At 41.2% G+C, this 19,583-nt stretch overlaps 1 protein-coding gene and 1 pseudogene across 1 annotated transcript in view; one reads left to right on the forward strand and one right to left on the reverse strand.

The window, feature by feature from the left end:
* The window catches only part of ATP6V1H (ATPase H+ transporting V1 subunit H), a 147,802-nt gene that overhangs the window by 63,652 nt on the left and 64,567 nt on the right, over positions 1-19,583 (forward strand). Inside the window, exon 11 of the mRNA XM_044294499.1 lies at positions 17,802-17,980. Coding sequence (XP_044150434.1) covers positions 17,802-17,980 — 179 coding nt within the window. The remainder of the gene's footprint in view (positions 1-17,801; positions 17,981-19,583) is intronic.
* On the reverse strand, positions 1,505-1,604 carry LOC122939741 (annotated as a pseudogene).

Below are 19,583 nucleotides of genomic sequence, written 5' to 3' on the forward strand. Positions count from 1 at the left end.
ATTATAAAACTTCGTTTTTTGCAGAAACTGCTGGATCAAAGTAAGTAACACAATTATATTGTCATATATCGCAATATAACTAATTTCACTAGCCCAAAAAAAAAAAATCACTTTAGTGGGGTGACAGAAGCCCTTTAACATTCCCTTTACAGATAACTGTTGGTGGATGTAGATGTCAGCAGTGTTACTCCTTTACCTATTTGGCTTTGACTTTTTAGGTGCTGTTGGAAGTAGACTTTATTTCCCATAGATTTTGGTGTGGTTGATGTACTGTATGTTAAACTTCTGATATAATACTGCTCAAAGGAGCATTCTTGAAATAAAACATCCCTTCTTATGTAGCAGATACCTGGTTTAACTTGTAATCTATAGGTCTAGTATTCATATTCAAGACAGGTCCGACAAAAGACGCCGTCGTTCTGCGGTCAACACGATGGATTGAATGTGCTTTAAAGTTTTCCTTGTTACTGTGGCAACGGTGTTTTTTCCCCAGGAAAATAACATTTTAGGCTCTAAAGAGTAAAGATTGAAGGCACAATGACAGATATTGTGTGCATCATCTCTTTCCAATTTGTACAGAGGCATTAGGAACCAGCACTGGATTATGGGCGCTGTGCTAGCAAATCAAGGCTACATTCGAAATTCTTTGAGATGTTCTTTGAATATTTGTACAATGGATGGGTAGTTCAGCGTAAAACACAGGAGAAAGGCAAGGGAACACAATAGCACTAAAACAGGTTATGGATGTTTTGTCTACATCTCATCCATTACTGACATGGTAAAATTATTCTTCCCATTAACTGTTGAGAACAGGAATACATAAGCCATATAAAAGCTAGAATATATCTGATGATAGTGGCCTAAATATCTGAAAAAAAACATGTTGCAGACTTTTATTTATTTCTTCAAATTAACATTGAAATGCTATACACATTTTCCCTGTTAAAATGTATCTCTAGTGATTGATGTATGGGCGTCATATTTGCCATGAACACTTAGGTCAGCTTTTCCTTGCGAAAGGTCTCTTTCCAGTGCACAGATTCAGCCTCCCATAAGCATAGTCCTGTGTAGCAAATTGTAATCCAGCACACAGTAGATTAAAACCTTTAATTCTTTATTGTTCCATATTAAAAATAAAAAAAGGAGGAAAGATAAAAAAAGGATCCCCCTGCGCTCCTATTAGATTGCTACGTGTCAGTCTACCTGTATAAGGAGAACCTGCTGCTAGGTGTCTGAGAGGGAGCTACCGTTCTCCCTAGTTTAATATATAAGAAGAAATTATATCACCAGTAGGTGATAAAAGACACAAGCGCTGGTGCACAGTAACAATCAGCTAGTCCTTTGAGTTTGCACTATTATCTGGTATCCGTCTGAATCACCAGGTAATGTGCTGCTACGATGGTAAAGGTAAAAGTGGTAAAGGTGATTAATCAATGGTTAATGCTGCTGTGGTCCCTCCCCTCTGTACCTTGCTCGTTCTTCGCTCGTTCTTTACTCCAAACTGATCCCGCCGTCGATGCTGGGCTATAAAAAACTCAGTTTTGCTCCTCTCCACGGAAATCTTTAGTAAAAGGAAAAAGATTTCCGTGGAGAGGAGCAAAACTGAGTTTTTTATAGCCCAGCATCGACGGCGGGATCAGTTTGGAGTAAAGAACGAGCGAAGAACGAGCAAGGTACAGAGGGGAGGGACCACAGCAGCATTAACCATTGATTAATCACCTTTACCACTATTACCTTTACCATCGTAGCAGCACATTACCTGGTGATTCAGACGGATACCAGATAATAGTGCAAACTCAAAGGACTAGCTGATTGTTACTGTACCCCATATTAAAAATAGACTCCAGTGGTTTAACAGTGGTACTGTATATAATGGTCAACAGATTTCAGTTATACAACCTACTCGTGACATACGTCTCTCAGGAGTTGACAATTATATACCATTGGAGATTGTTTTTAATATGAAACAATTAAGAATACAAGGTTTTAATCTACTGTGTGCTGGATTCTGATTTGCCACATGGGCAGAAAATTATATCCGGGGCTATGGAGTCAGAGTCAAAGCTAGTTTTGGGTGGAGTCATAGTCAGTAGAAATGTACAGGCCAGTATTTATCAAAAGGAGTTATAAGCAGGGTGTTCTGGTGGGGATAGATAATCAGTTCTCACCTTTCCTGTGTTATCACGGTTTATACTATAAGGACAAGAGAGAAGAAGGGTGTCCTAGTGGTGATAGATAATCAGTTCTCACCTCATGTGTTCTTTCCTGTCCTTATACTATAAACCGTGATAACCAAGGTGTCCTAGTGGTGATAGATGATCAGTTCTCACTTCTCCTGTGTGCTCTCCTATCTTTATACCAGTATAAGTTATAAACAGGGAAAAACATACAGTATAGACTAAAAGCACACAACCTGTTTGTGGCCCCCATCCTTGTGGACAGAATAGAGGAGTGGCTGTGTCACGTTCTCCATTGGACCTAGCGATCACGTGATCGCCGAATGTTTTGAGGCAGAGCAGAATAAAAAAGAAAATGAATAAAATAAAAAACTAAACGCCCACGCCAAACTTAAGTCTATATAAGCAACTATAGTTTGAAAACAATGACTATTTAAAACCTTTTGGCAGATTTACCCAAATAAAACTATACAATGCTAAAAATATTTATAAGCCCTATGTATCACATAAGAAATAAAAAGTTACAACTGTTAAACCACCATGTGTGCTAAATCACAGTGGTCATTAAGGCATTATCAGGCCTGGTCATTATAGGGTTAACCAATTGTTTTGTGGAAAACCCCATTGGACACATCCATACATAAACAGTACTTGATTACTCTTGGTTCTCCTTAGCCAACATCTACTATCCATTACCAAAATCTCCTTGTCCTCTACAGTGTGATCTATAGACCCATATGCATAGAACTGTAATATCTGGTGTAATCAGGTGGTATTATACTATATATTTTTTACATTTCTCCTTCATTCCACCTGTTGTTGATTTTCCCAATAAACACAGATACTGATATTTATACCACTCACAATGTCTATCACACTGCAGTTCAGTATATAATGTTCTCCTCACCCAATGAACAAAGTTCAAATTCCTGATCCTTGACTTCTTGGGTAGCAATCGGTGCATAGATGAGCATCATAGCGGTTTTCAAGAACAGTCTTTTGCAGCATGAAAATAACAACAGGCCTATAAAACACAGTAATAATGCTGTAGCACATGCAAGCATGACCGTAATGGCAAGAACCAAGATGGGAGATTCAAGGACTACTAGTATCTTGTGAGTCCACCCTTGTCTATCATCATTTTTCATGAATGGATGGCTCGATGGACCTAACAAGAGTCCCCTTCTGCTCATCATCATTTGCTGGGATGAAGGTGCAGCAAGAGTCTCCAATAACTGCACAAACTCCTTAAGACACTCGGATAATTTCAAGAGCATATTGGTTCTGCGCAGCCATCAGCCTTCCAGGCCTCGCCTGTGATATTTCTGAACTTTTAATAGCTCATGCCTGTTGTTCTAGATCCATTTTGCATTTGTTGGTGATTTTACTCCAGGGGTCAGCCAACTTGCAAAAAAGATTTCAGCCTTTAAGGTCATCTGGAACCTCCTCTGAAGCAAAGTATGAACTTCTCTTTGTTCGCAAATGTTCACTTGGAACCCACGCTTGCTTAGGGATTACCAAAAAGGGGAGGATTAACTTAACTATTGAGCACACACCTGACCAGTCTCCAGGGAGTCTGGTATATGCGATACTACCATATTGCCAATATACATCCATCAGTACAGTAGTCCATTGGCTCAAGTATTTCTCATATTTGACCATTTTACTTTGTGTTTGTCCCCAACCTTTGTCTTTTCCGATCTTTAAAATAACATACATCAAATTCTCTCTTGTTCTTGATTTCGAGACTATTCTCTTCTGGATATCCACACAAAGTTAATGAAGTTATTAAATCTCTCCAAACTTCTTTACTTTGGTCAGTATTATTTGCCAAACTAAAATCTGAAGTTAGGAGTGTCTGGCCTGCACAAGCCAAATCTCTAACATAAGGGAACCACCAATTATTGTAGAAATGATTACTATTACTTAATGTAATGTTAATATTATGAGGGTTTACAATAGTTCTACGATACCTAATATTCCTAAATCTGCTGGCACCTAAACCTGTAAATACATATGTTGTATAGATATCATTATCAATCAAGAACAGTGATAACCTTACCATGATTATAAAAAATAAACTAAATTCCCAAATGTGCTTATTGTCTATTATATAATAGCAGGAGAGGGTGTGCCCCCTCTGTCTTATTGAGCTTTTCTGCAGAGATTAAGATCAGCATGGATCCATTTATCTTTCACTTTGACATCCGTGGGCTAGGCAAGAATTACCTCAAAAGGGCCCAGGAACTATGGCTGCTTCCACCCAGTTTTCTGGTTGCGAATATAAAGTTTATCTGCTGAGTTCACTGGCAGAGGTTCCTCTTGCTTCAACGGCTGTTTAGAAATCCAAATTGTTGATTTATAATTGGTTATCCAAATTTGTTGGATTATAATTGGTTATGTAGTGTAGCCTTACTCATCTGCCTGCACCGAGACATACACTGGCACAAGTGGTCTGAGCAGTATTAGTCCAACAATTTGGAGGGTGAGATTAGGCACTGCTGTGGTATCAGTTTCAATTACTGACCACTATTTGTATGTGCACTTTCTGGTTGCCAGGTGTGTAGGGATTGTGCATCTCAATATTTATCACCACCTGAAGCATCCTGATAGCCTGTTCTTGTATAATGTATGTGGGTTAAGTGGCCCTGATTTTAGTGAAGAAGCTATTAATAAAGTAGTTTTTGTTTTGTTTTAACATTCTATCCAAGCTGAGATTTCTAGTATTACCCTGAACTTGCTTATCGTTATTAGTGTTAATTTGGACGGCTGTTTACCAGTCACCTGTTAACAACAAAAGCTAGTAACTTTGATAAATTCATTTGTGAGAAATTGTTGCCAACCTACAGTTTGGGGTAAGAGTGGTTGAAGCACACCCTTTCTGGTGTTAGTCATTTCCTCATGTGAAATCCTTTGCCCTAAATAAAGTATCTCTGTCTGACGCATGTACACCTTTTGTTTATTAACTGTATGTCCTTTTTAGCTTGACAAGTTGGAATCTTCCACAGTATAATTGCTTAAGAATAGATCATCTACATATTAGATCAATGTTCCCTTCAAAATCAGATTTGCAAGATCCATTTGTACAATCCTGTTTAAAAACTGATGGGGACTCGCAATATCCCATGGGAAGTCTAGTATAAATATACTGTTTTCCCTGCAAAGTAAATCTAAACACGTATTGGGAATCCAAATCCACGCCTTTTAAAATATACCACCTTTTCTCCTTCCCATGACATCAGTTGTCCACAACTCCTGGGACCTGATGAACCGCAGCCTATTTTGCTAAATCAGTCCTAGTTTAAGAATGCACTAGTCCTAAATAGATGCCCTGATATATAACATGTAATATATAACTAACTTACAACACACAATACAAACATAAAACAAAAGACTCATTTGACATTATACACTTTTCACAAATATAAATATTTATTGGAGCCCCAGACCAAAAAAGTAAAATTAATTTGTGGATCAATTTTTTTATTTTTTTTATCTAGACATTCTGTCAAAGTCTTCTTCTTCGTTACTACAAATTAAACAGATTAATTGCATCCATCACCTATTTAAACATTTGGGAGAATGAAAAGTAATTTAGTTAGATGCCTCAGGGTACTAGCGTCCATTAGGTAAATCTCTCCTCAAATAGACTGTTTTTGAATAGTCTAGCCTATTGCTTTACCATTATTGGATTTTTTTTAAGAGAAATTAAGCCAGCAAGATTTATCGATAAATTTATCTCCTGACTCATCCAGGGCTGACATGTTTCCCTTTTCTTCAAATTAAGCCCGAACTATCTTTTCTATCTTTTTACTTCTCTCTTTATGCTTGGCTCTAATCTTGAAATCTTTTACAATTACTGGGGGGGTTCTTATATCCCTCAGCAGGGGCGGTATTTCCCCCATCTGGAGTCCAGGAGGAATGGGACTACTTAAAAGTGGCACTATTGAAGGCAACAGATAATTGCATTAGGCTTGTCAGTAAAAGCAAAAAAAGGAAGATGCCACTGTGGTACTCAGCAGAAGTGGCCAAAATCATTAAAAACAAAAAGATAGCATTTAGTAATTATAAATAAAAAAAACAAGGGTGACCGGAAAATTTAGACAGAAAAAAAGATTAGGCAGAGAGAGGCCAAGTAAGTTATAAGAGCTTCTAAAGCACAGGCAGAAGAGAAATTAGCTCAGTCAGTGAAAAAAGGCGATAAGACATTCTTCAGATACATAAATGAAAAAAGGAAACTAAAACAAGGAATTACCAAATTAAAAACAAAAGAAGGAAGGTATATGGAAGATAAAGAACTAGCTGACTGCCTCAATGAATACGTCTGTTCAGTTTTTATGAAGGAAAAGGACCTCAGTTAGGAAGGAAGACTAATGAATCTTTTGATGCATGTGTCTTTACAGAGGAAGAGGTTCTAAGTCAGCTGTCTAAAATTAATACAAATAAGTCACAGGGGCCTGATGGAATACACCCAAAGCTATTAAAAGAGCTTAGCGGTGAACTAGCAAAACCATTAATAGATTTATTTAACCAATCACTGGTAACAGGAGTCGTCCCAAAAGATTGGAGATTAGCAAATGTTGTGCCCATTCACAAGAAAGGTAGTAGGGAGGAATCGGGCAACTATAGGCCAGTAAGCCTGACATCAACAGTGGGGAAATTAATGGAAACCATACTTGAGAGGATTGTGGAACTTCTAAAATCCCATGGATTGAAAGATGAAAAACAGCATGGGTTTACTTCAGGGAGATCATGTCAAACTAATCTTATTGATTTTTTTGATTGGGTGACTAAAATAATAGATGGCGGAGGTGCAGTAGACATTGCTTAGATAGACTTTAGTAAGGCTTCTGATACTGTCACAGATAAAAGGCTTATCAATATATTACAGTCTTTGAGCTTGGATTCCCATATTGTTGAATGGATTATGCAGTGGCTGAGGGACAGACAACAGAGGGTTGTAGTCAATGGAGTATATCCAGACCATGGTCTTGTTACCAGTGGGGTACCTCAGGGATCTGTTCTGGGACCCATATTGTTTAATATCTTTATCAGCAAAATTGCAGAAGGCCTCGATGGTAAGGTGTGTCTTTTTGCTGATGACACAAAGATTTGTAACAGGGTCGATGTTCCTGGAGGGATACACCAAATGGAAAAGGATTTAGGAAAACTAGAGGAATGGTCAGAAATCTGGCAACTAAAATTTAATGTTTATAAGTGCAAGATAATGCACCTGGGGCGTAAAAACCCAAGAGCAGAATATAAAATCAGTGATTACAGTCCTAACTTCAGTATCTGAGGAAAGGGATTTAGGGGTCAGAAGACTTAAAGGTAGGCAGACAATGTCATAGAGCAGCAGGAAATGCTAGCAGAATGCTTGGGTGTATAGGGAGAGGCATTACCAGTAGAAAGAGGGAGGTGCTCATGCCGCTCTACAGAGCACTAGTGCGACCTCATTTGGAGTATTGTGCGCAGTACTGGAGACCATATCTCCAGAAGGATATTGATTATTTTGAAGAGAGTTCAGAGAAGAGCTACTAAACTGGTACATGGATTGCAGGATAAAACTTACCAGGAAAGATTAAAGGACCTTAACATGTATAGCTTGGAAGAAAGATGAGACAGAGGGGATATGATAGAAACTTTTAAATACATAAAAGGAATCCACAAGGTAAGAGGAGAGAATATTTAAAAGAAAAACTGCTACAAGAGGACATAGTTTTAAATTAGAGGGGCAAAGGTTTAAAAGTAATATCAGGAAGTATTACTTTACTAAGAGAGTAGTGGATGCATGGAATAGCCTTCCTGCAGAAGTGGTAGCTGCAAATACAGTGAAGGAGTTTAAGCATGCATGGGATAAGGGTTACCCTTTTTCTTATTCTTTTTTGGGATTTATATATAGATCCAGACAGCAGTGACTTAAACCTGTCTGTTACCCTTTTCTTATTCTCTTAAACCTTACTTATTTCCAAACATTACATATTCTTAAAGGGGTTTTATGAGCATATCTTCCATATGAGGGAGGGATGACTGTGGTAGCAATAATTCCTCCCCCATTCACTTTGCATTGGCTTGTGTAATAGGCTGATGCAGATGAGCACAATTTTTGCGGCCCTCGAAATAGAACAATATCACAGTGCGGCCCCCAGACAAAAAAAATGTTGTACACCCTTGCTGTAGACGAATTAAGTTGGGGTGTTGGGGTTGAGCTGTACAAAGGGTAAGACAGCAGTTGTGTCCATCATAGATGTACAATATGATGTGGAACTTGCAAAGATTTGGGGAAAACAAAAAACAGTTATAGTATGTCAGCTTTTGTGTTTTGTTCAACACTTATGGCGGGGTCATTTATTAGGACCGGTGCTTTAGGCACCTGTCTTAATAACCCCTACGGCTGGCGGTAGATCCGCTGAAGTTATGAAGAGGTGCTGGCCTTCTCTGTTGCCTTCCTCACCCAGGCCATGCCCACTTTTTTTAGACCAGGCGTGAGCCGGGAAAAGTCGCAGATTGCAGCACAAATAACCTTTGCACCACAGTCTGCACCAGAAATTCACCTAATATAGGCATATTTCCCTTCACCCATGACGGCACCCCATGTGACCAGGGACCTCCCATCCGGGACAGGAAACCTGAGAAGATAAAAGGTTCACACCCCCACCAAGCACCAGTTCAGGTTTCCTGTCCTCCGGATAGGAAGTTCCTGGGAAGTTCTTAAAGAATGGTTCTCACCTGCAGCTGGGGGGAGGCCCAGGTTTCTTATCTGGTAGGTGGCCTTCCCCAGGCGGCTGAAGGCTCTCTGGGGCTGCTGCCTAGTCTGTTTTTTCCCCTGCATTCCGGCGCCAATTCCGAGGGAGCCACTGTGGCAGTGTTCAGGCGGCTTCCCTCATGCTTTGGCGTCTTTGCCCGGCTTCTTGTTGGTGTCGGGGAGGCTTCTGCGCATGCGCGCGCCTCCGACGCAGCGGGGCGGGGCTTAACCCGGAAGTGAAGGAAAAAGCGCCGGAATAGCCTAGGCGCGTCTTTTAAAATATAAATGTGGCGGCGGGGGGAATCCAGCCAGCTGATGTAGCACACAGTGCTGTGCTGAAGAGGCTCTCTTTCCGGTGAAAATCTCTGAGCCAGCAGATGGACGCGCCGAACCCCTGGAACCCTCGAGGCCTGCCAGTCTGGTACCAGTCCTGAGGAGTGGGTATAAAGATCAGCGGTGAGGTGGATCTTTTTATTAATGGGGTGTTGTTTGTTTGACTTGTTGTAGGTTGCAAAGACCCCCAAAAAAAGCGGCCTCAAAGACGAAACCTAAGGAGTGTGCGGGATGCAGAGTGGCCCTGGCATCCTCCTATTCTAAACCATTATGCACGCCGTGCATTGATAAATTGGTGGCGGAGGAATCTGAGTCTCTCCAAGAATATGAGGTCCTTAATAAGATCTGAGGTCAAAGCCTCCTTAAGGTCTTTGAATAAAGGCCGCCATAGGTCACCAGAGAAATCCCCGGAGGTTAGGGATTCTGATTTAGACCTCTCCGACATGGAAGAAAGAGAAGCGGGTCAGCTATTTTCTGACAACGCTACATCGTCAGAAAAGGAGGAAGCAGGGAGTTCTTTCTTCACCTGAGGACACCCAAAACCTTCTTAAAGCAGTCAGAGCGACAATCCAGCTAGAGGATATGAAACAGGCTAAGTCTACAGCAGATCTACCTTTTCAGGGTTTAGGCCCCAGGAGGCATAGGGTTTTTACCATTCACGAAAACGTACAAGCATTAATTAGAAAGGAATGGAAAAATCCTGATAGGATTTTTTTTTATCCCAAATTCAGTTAAAAGGAAATATCCCTTTGATGAGAAAGTAGCAGCTATTTGGGACAAGGCCCCTACAGTAGACGCCCCGGTAGCAAAGATCGCCAAGAAGTCTGCTCTACCATTTGATGACTTGGGTAGCCTATCTGACCCTTTAGACAAAAAGGCAGATTTGTATTTAAAAAAGGCGTGGGAATCATCCTCTACCAGCCTGAGACCTGCTGTCGCTGCATCATGGGTTTCAAGATCACTGCATATCTGGCTGAAACAGTTAGAACAGCATCTCGGTGAAAAAAAGCCAAGAGAAGTTTTGGCCTCCCTTCCTACCTTTTTTAAGGCCACCGACTTTCTAGCAGATGCCTCCACGGATATGATTAGGTTTTCAGCCAGATCATCCGCCATGTCCAATGCGGCGAGGAGAGCGATCTGGCTGAAATCCTGGAAAGCAGATCAGGGCTCGAAGGCCAGACACTGCTCCATCCCTTGTGAGGGTGACAGGCTTTTTGGGTCATCTCTTGACGACTTACTTGAAAAAGCCTCAGACAAAAAGAAGGGCTTTCTGGTTTCTCAACGCCCCCCCTTTTTTCGTAGGTACCAGAATAAAAAACAAAGCGGTAGACAGTGTAACAAAAGGGCAAAAGATAGATTCCCTAAAAAATCCGGCGGCTTCCTTTTTAAGCCCCAGGACCAAAGGCCTAAGGATAAACAATGACACCGAATCCCTGGTAGGGGGAAGATTATCTCTTTTTCTCCCAGCCTGGAAGACGGTAACCAAAAACGGATGGATCCTGGGAGGGATCGAAGAAGGGTTCTGGTTGGAGTTTCTGACCCGTCCCTGGGATTCATTCGTTCAGACAGAACGCCCCAAGGACCAAAGCAAGAGACAGGCCTTAGAGTCAGAGGTGTTGCTTCTTCTACAAAAGGGGGTAGTAGTCCCAGTTCCACAGGCAGAAAGAGGCAAGGGATTTTACTCCCCTCTTTTTTTAGTAAAAAAACCCAATGGCTCCTTCCGAGTGATCCTAAACTTAAAGAAGCTAAACAGGTTCCTCAGATACAAGAAGTTTCGCATGGAGACCATAAGATCAACCATAGATCTCCTAGCAAGAGACTGCTGGATGGCGACTCTGGACTTAGAGGACGCATATTATCATGTGCCAATTCATGTGTCCTCCCAAAAAATTTTAAGGACAGCGGTCTGGGTTCAGGGAGAGTGTCTACATTTGCAGTACAAAGCCCTACCCTTTGGGGTTTCACAAGCCCCCAGAATCTTTACAAAAGTGATTTGTGGAGGTGGCTTCCTTTCTAAGATTGTCAGGGGTTCCGTTGCTGCCATATCTAGACGACTTCCTGTTTATTTCCCAGACCAAAGAAAAGTTAATCCAGAACATCGGTGTTTCCTGCTCCCTGTTGAAAAACCTGGGCTGGAAAATAAATTGGAAAAAGTTTTGCCTGCCACCATCTCAGACTTGTGTGTTTTTAGGCATCCTGTTAGATTCCTGGGTAGAAAAAACGTTCCTCCCGTCCACCAAGATAATCTCAATCAGGGAACATGTTTGGGATCTTTTCAGGTCTTTACCTCTGCTCGTTCAGAAGGGCGATGGCGGTTCTGGGCCACCTGACAGCAACAATTCCGGCAGTCCCATATGTGCAGGCCCATACGAGGAAGCTTCAGTCATGTATCCTGCGCCAATGGGACGGCTGCAAACAGTCGTTAGACCAGTCTTTCCATTTATCCGCGGAAGAGAGGCTGTCTCTTCTTTCGTGGACAATGCCAGAGAATCTTTCAGCAGGGGTACCCTGGTCCTTTCGGGATCCGATACTAATAAATACAGATGCCAGTCCATGGGGGTAGGGGGCTCACTCGGAGAACAAAGGCTGGCAAGGGAGGTGGGATTTGAACACCAGGAAAGCCACCCCAAACTTCAAAGAACTAAAGGCAGTGGAAATGGCGTTAAAAGCGATTAGTCCCGGATATATCCCACAAGAAAGTAATTCTATACTCGGACAACTCAACAGTCACATACGTCAACCATCAAGGTGGAACAAGGGTACCTTCTCTGGCAATACTCTGTCACCAGATTTTTCAGTTAGCAGAACAGAAACATCTATCCCTGTCGGCAGTTCACATAAAAGGAAAGGAGAATGTAGTGGCCAATTTTCTGAGCCGCGTCCAGCTAAGACAGGGAGATTGGTGTCTAAACCCAGAGGTATTCTCCCAGTTAACTCAGAAATTTGGCCTCCCCACAGTAGACCTGTTTGCCTCCAGGAAGAACAAGAAAGTGGAGAGATTCTTCTCCCTAAATCGTTTGGACAATCCAACAGCCCTAGACGGATTGGCACAGGACTGGTCTCGGGAGGAGGGTTATGCCTTCCCTCCTTTTTCCCTAATTCCGCAGGTCCTGAAGAAAGTCCAGAGGGAGAAAGTGATAATTACCCTAGTGGCCCCAGTATGGCCGAAAAGGTCCTGGTACTCCTGCCTCCTAGACTTAGCGATAGCCCCTCCATGGATTCTGCCTCCCTGGGAGGATCTATTGCATTAAGGCCCAATCCTGCATCCCAATCCAAAAATCTTGCACCTAGCAGTGTGGAGACTGAAAGGGGGATTTGGTTAGGTCGGGGTCTGTCCCAATCAGTAGTGACCACCATTCTGGGAAGTAGGAAAGCTACTACAGCTAGGAAATATAATAAGATCTGGGAGGTATTCTCCTCCTTCTTAGGAATCAATCCTGACCCCTTCTCTCCTCCTCCAAACGTCTCAAGAGTCCTAGACTTTCTTCAAGCTGGTCTCGATAAGGGGCTTAGGGCTTCCACCCTGAGGGTACAGGTGGCAGCTTTAGGTTACTTTTTCGATACACAGCTGGCCCTTCATCCTTGGGTTAAGAGGTTTCTTTCAGCGGCCTCCAGGATCCGCCCCTCGATAAGACCTTTGTCCCCTCCTTGGGACCTAAACACGGTCTTGACGGCCCTGTCGCAGAAACCTTTTGAACCTCTGTCAGAGATCCCCATAGATATGCTCTCCTTTAACCTCTTAAGGACATAGGGCGTACAGGTACGCCCTTGTGCCCTGGTACTTAAGGACACAGGGCGTACATGTACGCCCTGTGTATTTCTGATCACTGCCGTGCGGCTGGCAGTGATCGGAACGCGGTGCCTGCTCAAATCATTGAGCAGGCACCTAGGCTAAATGCGCGGGGGGGTCCCGTGACCCCCACATGTCGGCGATCGCGGCAAACCGCAGGTCAATTCAGACCTGCGGTTTGCTGCGATTTCTGCAGTTTCTGATCCCCGCGGTCCCTGACCGCGGGGATCAGAAACTTTAGGATTCCAAAAATGTTGCTGCATCCCTCCCCCCTGCACCCCTGAGTTATTTGAGCACGGTGGGAGGTGCAGGGGGAGGGTTGCGGGCGGTGCGGGCGGTGCGGGAGGCGGGCGGTGCGGTAGGCGGGATCGCGATCCCCCGCCCGCCTCCCCTTGAATAATCGTTGGTTTCTAGTGGGTATACCAGGGTGCCAGCACATTGCTGGCACCCTGGTATAAACGGCTGACATCGGTGATGCGATGTCAGCCGTTTAACCCTTTCCATACCGCGGTCCGTACGGACCGCTGTATGGAAAAGGTTAACAGCGCAGGGAGCTCCCTCCCTCTCCCATCGGGGGGCTGCTGTGCCTTTGCAGCTCCCCGAATGGAGAGGGAGAGAGCTCCCAGGCAGCCCCCCCAGAGCCCCGTCCTTACCCTTCCCCGTCTGCGCAGTTCTGACCATAACTGAGCAGACGGGGAAGGTTCCCATGGCAACAGGACGCCTTCTCAGGCATCCTGCTGTCCATGGTGCTGAACAGATCTGTGCTGAAAGGCATAGATCTGTTCAGACAAAGTGTAAAATACAGTAAAGTACTATATATTGTACTGTACTGTATTATACAGACATCAGACCCACTGGATCTTCAAGAATCAAGTGGGTCTGGGTCAAAAAGAAAGTGAAAAAAAGTGAAAATAAAGTAAAAATCAAAAAACACATTTATCACTGATTAAAAATAAAAAAAATTAAATTCCCTACACATGTTTGGTATCGCCGCGTCCGTAACGACCTGATCTATAAAACGGTCATGTTACTTTACCCAAACGGTGAACGCCATAAAAATAAAAAATTAAAAACTATGATGAAATTGAAATTTTGCCCACCTTACTTCCCAAAAAAGTTAATAAAAGTGATCAAAAAAGTTGTATGTACTCCAAAATTGTAACAATCAAACCGTCATCTCATCCCGCAAAAATCATACCCTACCCAAGATAATCGCCCCAAAACTGAAAAAACTATGGCTCTTAGACTATGGAAACACTAAAACATGATTTTTTTTGTTTCAAAAATGAAATCATTGTGTAAAACTTACATAAATAAAAAAAAGTATACATATTAGGTATCGCCGCGTCCGTATCGACCGGCTCTATAAAAATATCACATGACCTAACCCCTCAGGTGACCACCGTAAAAAAAAAATAAAAAAAACGGTGTAAAAAAAGCTATTTTTTGTCATCTTACTTCACAAAAAGTGTAACAGCAAGCGATCAAAAAGTCATATGCACCCCAAAATAGTGCCAATAAAACCGTAATCTCATCCCGCAAAAAATGAGACCCTACTTGAGATAATCGCCCAAAAACTGAAAAAACTATGGCTCTTAGACTATGGAGACACTAAAACTTTTTTTTGTTTTAAAAATTAATTCATTGTGTAAAACTTACATAAATAAAAAAAATTGTATACATATTAGGTATCGCCGCGTCCGTGACAACCTGCTCTATAAAATTACCACATGATCTAACCTGTCAGATGAATGTTGTAAATAACAAAAAAAAAAAACGGTGCCAAAAAAGCTATTTCTTGTTACCTTGCCGCACAAAAAGTGTAATATAGAGCAACCAAAAATCATATGTACCCTAAACTAGTACCAACAAAACTGCCACCTTATCCCGTAGTTTCTAAAATCGGGTCACTTTTTTGGAGTTTCTACTCTAGGGGTGCATCAGGGGGGCTTCAAATGGGACATGGTGTCAATAAAACCAGTCCAGCAAAATCTGCCTTCCAAAAAACGTATGGCATTCCTTTCCTTCTGCGCCCTGCCGTGTGCCTGTACAGCAGTTTACGACCACATATGGGGTGTTTCTGTAAACTACAGAATCAGGGCCATAAATAATGAGTTTTGTTTTGCTGTTAACCCTTGCTTTGTAACTGGAAAAAAAATATTAAAATGGAAAATCTGCCAAAAAAGTGAAATTTTGAAATTGTATCTCTATTTTCCATTAAATCTTGTGCAACACCTAAAGGGTTAACAAACTTTGTAACTTCAGTTTTGAATACCTTGAGGGGTGTAGTTTCTTAGATGGGGTCACTTTTATGGAGTTTCTACTCTAGGGTTGCATCAGGGGGCTTCAAATGGGACATGGTGTAAAAAAAACAGTCCAGCAAAATCTGCCTTCCAAAAGACGTATGGCATTCCTTTCCTTCTGCGCCCTGCCGTGTGCCCGTACAGCAGTTTACGACCACATATTGGGGGTTTCTGTAAACTACAGAATCAGGGCCATAAATAATGAGTTTTGTTTTGCTGTTAACCCTTGCTTTGTAACTGGAAAAAAAATATTAAAATGGAAAATCTGCCAAAAAAGTTAAATTTTTAAATTGTATCTCTATTTTCCATTAAATCTTGTGCAACACCTAAAGGGTTAACAAACTTTGTAAAATCAGTTTTGAATACCTTGAGGGGTGTAGTTTCTTAGATGGGGTCACTTTTATGGAGTTTCTACTCTAGGGTTGCATCAGGGGGGCTTCAAATGGGACATGGTGTCAAAAAAACTGTCCAGCAAAACCTGCCTTCCAAAAACCATATGGCGCACCTTTCACTCTACGCCCCGCTGTGTGGCCGTACAGTAGTTTACGGCCACATATGGGGTGTTTCTGTAAACTGCAGAGTCAGGGCAATAAAGATACAGTCTTGTTTGGCTGTTAACCCTTGCTTTTTTAGTGGAAAAAAATTGGTTAAAATGGAAAATTAGGCAAAAAAATGAAATTCTCAAATTTCATCCCCATTTGCCAATAACTCTTGTGCAACACCTAAAGGGTTAATGAAGTTTGTAAAATCAGTTTTGAATACCTTGAGGGGTGTAGTTTCTTAGATGGGGTTACTTTTATGGAGTTTCTACTCTAGGGGTGCATCAGGGGGCTTCAAATGGGACATGGTGTCAAAAAAACAGTCCAGCAAAACCTGCCTTCCAAAAACCATATGGCGCACCTTTCACTCTACGCCCCGCTGTGTGGCCGTACAGTAGTTTACGGCCACATATGGGGTGTTTCTGTAAACGGCAGAGTCAGGGCAATAAAGATACAGTCTTGTTTGGCTGTTAACCCTTGCTTTGTTAGTGGAAAAAATGGGTTAAAATGGAAAATTAGCCAAAAAAATGAAATTCTCAAATTTCATCCCCATTTGCCAATAACTCTTGTGCAACACCTAAAGGGTTAATGAAGTTTGTAAAATCAGTTTTGAATACCTTGAGGGGTGTAGTTTATAGAATGGGGTCATTTTTGGGTGGTTTCTATTATGTAAGCCTCGCAAAGTGACTTCAGAGCTGTAGTGGTCCCTAAAAATTTGGTTTTTGTAAATTTCTGAAAAATTTCAAGATTTGCTTCTAAACTTCTAAGCCTTGTAACATCCCCAAAAAATAAAATATCATTCCCAAAATAATTCAAACATGAAGTAGACATATGGGGAATGTAAAGGCATCACAATTTTTAGGGGTATTACTATGTATTACAGAAGTAGAGAAACTGAAACTTTGAAATTTACAAATTTTTCCAAATTTTTGTTAAATTAGGTATTTTTTGGTGCAAAAAAAATATTTTTTTTTACTTCATTTTACCAGTGTCATGAAGTACAATATGTGACAAAAAAACAATCTCAGAACGGCCTGGATAAGTCAAAGCGTTTTAAAGTTATCAGCACTTAAAGTGACTCTGGTCAGATTTGCAAAAAATGGCCTGGTCCTAAGGTGTAAAAAGGCTGTGTCCTTAAGGGGTTAAAATGTCCTTTTTATTGGCCATTACTTCAGCTAGAAGGATTTCAGAGATTCAAGCCTTCTCTGCTTTTCCACCGTATACCCAGATGACAAAGTTATTATTAGGCCTCTCCCGTCCTTCCAGCCAAAAGTGGTTACGGACTTCCACAGAAGTCAAGATGTTATTCTTCCATCCTTCTGCACAAATCCTTCCAATAATTTAGAAAGGGAATATCATTGCCTGGATGTCAAAAGATGTCTGTTAGTTTATTTGGAGTCTACCTCGGCCTGGAGATTGGAAGAAAACCTCCTTATTCAGTTTTGGGGTAGAAATAAGGGGCGGGAAGTGTCCACGGCAGTCATTGCTAGATGGGTCAAAAGGGCCATTTCCGAAGCCTACCTAGCACAGGGCCTCTCGCCCCCTTCAGGGTTTGGAGCTCACTCCACCCGTGCTGTGGCTACGTCCTGGGCCGAGAAGGCAAATGCCTCTCTGGCTCAAATTTGTAGAGCAGCAACGTGGAGTTCTCCACACACGTACTTAAAGCATTACAGGCTCCAACTTCACGCAGATACCGCCTTTGGTAGGAAGGTGCTTCAGGCGGTGGTCCCTCCCTAATTTCCTTATTAATAGTCTATCTCGCATGGGGTGCCGTCATGGGTGAAGGGAAAACAATATTGCTTACCGGTAATTTCCCAGTGATAACCAACAGGTCTGAGTTGAATTAATGTGTGCCACACAATGACCTATGGAAATCTGGTTAAAAATGGTCTAATGTTCATGTTTTTTTTACAGAATCTGCTAGAAAAATCCACTGAAAGAGAAACTCGTCAGGAGTATGCCCTGGCCATGATCCAGTGCAAAGTTCTGAAGCAACTGGAAAACTTGGAGCAGCAGAAATATGATGATGAAGATATAGTTGAAGATATCAAATTCCTCTTGGAAAAACTGGGAGAAAGTGTGCAAGATTTAAGGTATGCAGTTCTTAGTTGGTGTTAATCTGATATTTTAGGTGTTTAAAATCTGGTTTCCCTGTTTAGGTGTTTAAAAATCCTTTGTCTGAAACAAACTGTTATACCAAGATGTGTATAGCAGTCAGCCCTCTAAGAGTTTGCAATAAACTCATTTCATGTGGCGCCGATAAATCGTATACATTTTTTTTTGTCTCAAACTAATTTTACAGAATACATAGCACTCGCCCACCTAGTTCATTTGTGGTACCATCTATGCATGTTGTCATTTTTTTTAGGTTTCTCAGCTGTTACTCATGTGGCTTGTGCATTTTCAAGCCACGTGTGCTAGCCTACAGAACATGGTCCAGGTTAAACTTCCTCAACAATGACATTAAAATTTGAAAAACCATCCCAAAAGTGTAACTTTTTTTTTTTAAATTTGTCTGAAGTAAATTTAGTTGACTGAAGTGCATTTTAACCCTCTAGTGACATAACTATTTTTAGCCCTAGGAACAGCCTCAGTCTTAAGCCCCCTCTTTGTTCCAGTGGTCATATCTTTATTTTTTTTTCTTCATTTCAACTATATGAAACCTTGAATTTTTTGAGTTGTTGTAGTTTTTTTAAAACCATTTTGGGGTTCATATGGTGTATTAAATAACTTTTATTTTTAAAGGAAGATAAAAAAATAGCAATTTTAACATTATTTTGTGGGATTTATTTTTGCACCATTCTCTGTGGTATAAATCACACAGTAAATTTATTCTGTGGGTCAATAGGATTATGATTATGCCAGATTTATATGATGTTATACAACTTGCGTAATAAAAGTTTTAGTTTTTACAAAATAATCTGTTTGTGTGCTAAATTCCAAGACCGAGAATATTTCTATTTTTATGTTGACTACGGATGAGCGAACTTGTAATTTCTAAGTTCGGCATACAAGGTTCAGGTTATTTAAGAATTCTCTTATGGATTCCTTTACCACGGACCATAACTAGGTGCAGATAATTTCTCTAAACATAAATGGTGCCAAATTGCACCTGGATTTTGATGCAATTTACATCAAAATCTTGGTACACTCACATTAGTAAATGTGAGCCACTCTGATTAAGGCAAAGAATCCTTTGATCAAATAGTTAGAATTATCATTAAACCATAATACAGTGGCTTCAAGGTGGATTGCTCCTTTTGCTGTAATTGGTGTAAATTACTCCAGACTTATCAGTCTACAAAGTTACTGCAGTGGTGCTTGAAAGTTTGTAAACCCTTCAAAATTTTCTATATTTCTGCCTAAATTTGACCTAAAATGCATCAGATTATGTCATAAATGTAGATAAAGACAACTAAATCAAACAAATGAGTCAAAAATATTAGACTTGGTCATTTATTCATTTGAGAAAAATTATCTATCCACTATCACGTCTGTGAGTGACAAAAGTATGTGAACCTTTTCTTTTAATTTCTGGTGTGACCCTCTCTTGTGAGGCAATAACTACAGCTAAGTGTTTCTTATAATTGTTGATTAGTCCTTCACATCAGCTTAGAGGAGTTTTAGTCCTTTCATCCATGCAAAATAGCTTGCATTCTGTTATGTTGGTTGGTTTTTCTGCCATTAAAAGGAGTT

This window comes from Bufo gargarizans, chromosome 5 (assembly GCF_014858855.1).
Source record: "Bufo gargarizans isolate SCDJY-AF-19 chromosome 5, ASM1485885v1, whole genome shotgun sequence".
Classification (NCBI taxonomy): domain Eukaryota; kingdom Metazoa; phylum Chordata; class Amphibia; order Anura; family Bufonidae; genus Bufo; species Bufo gargarizans.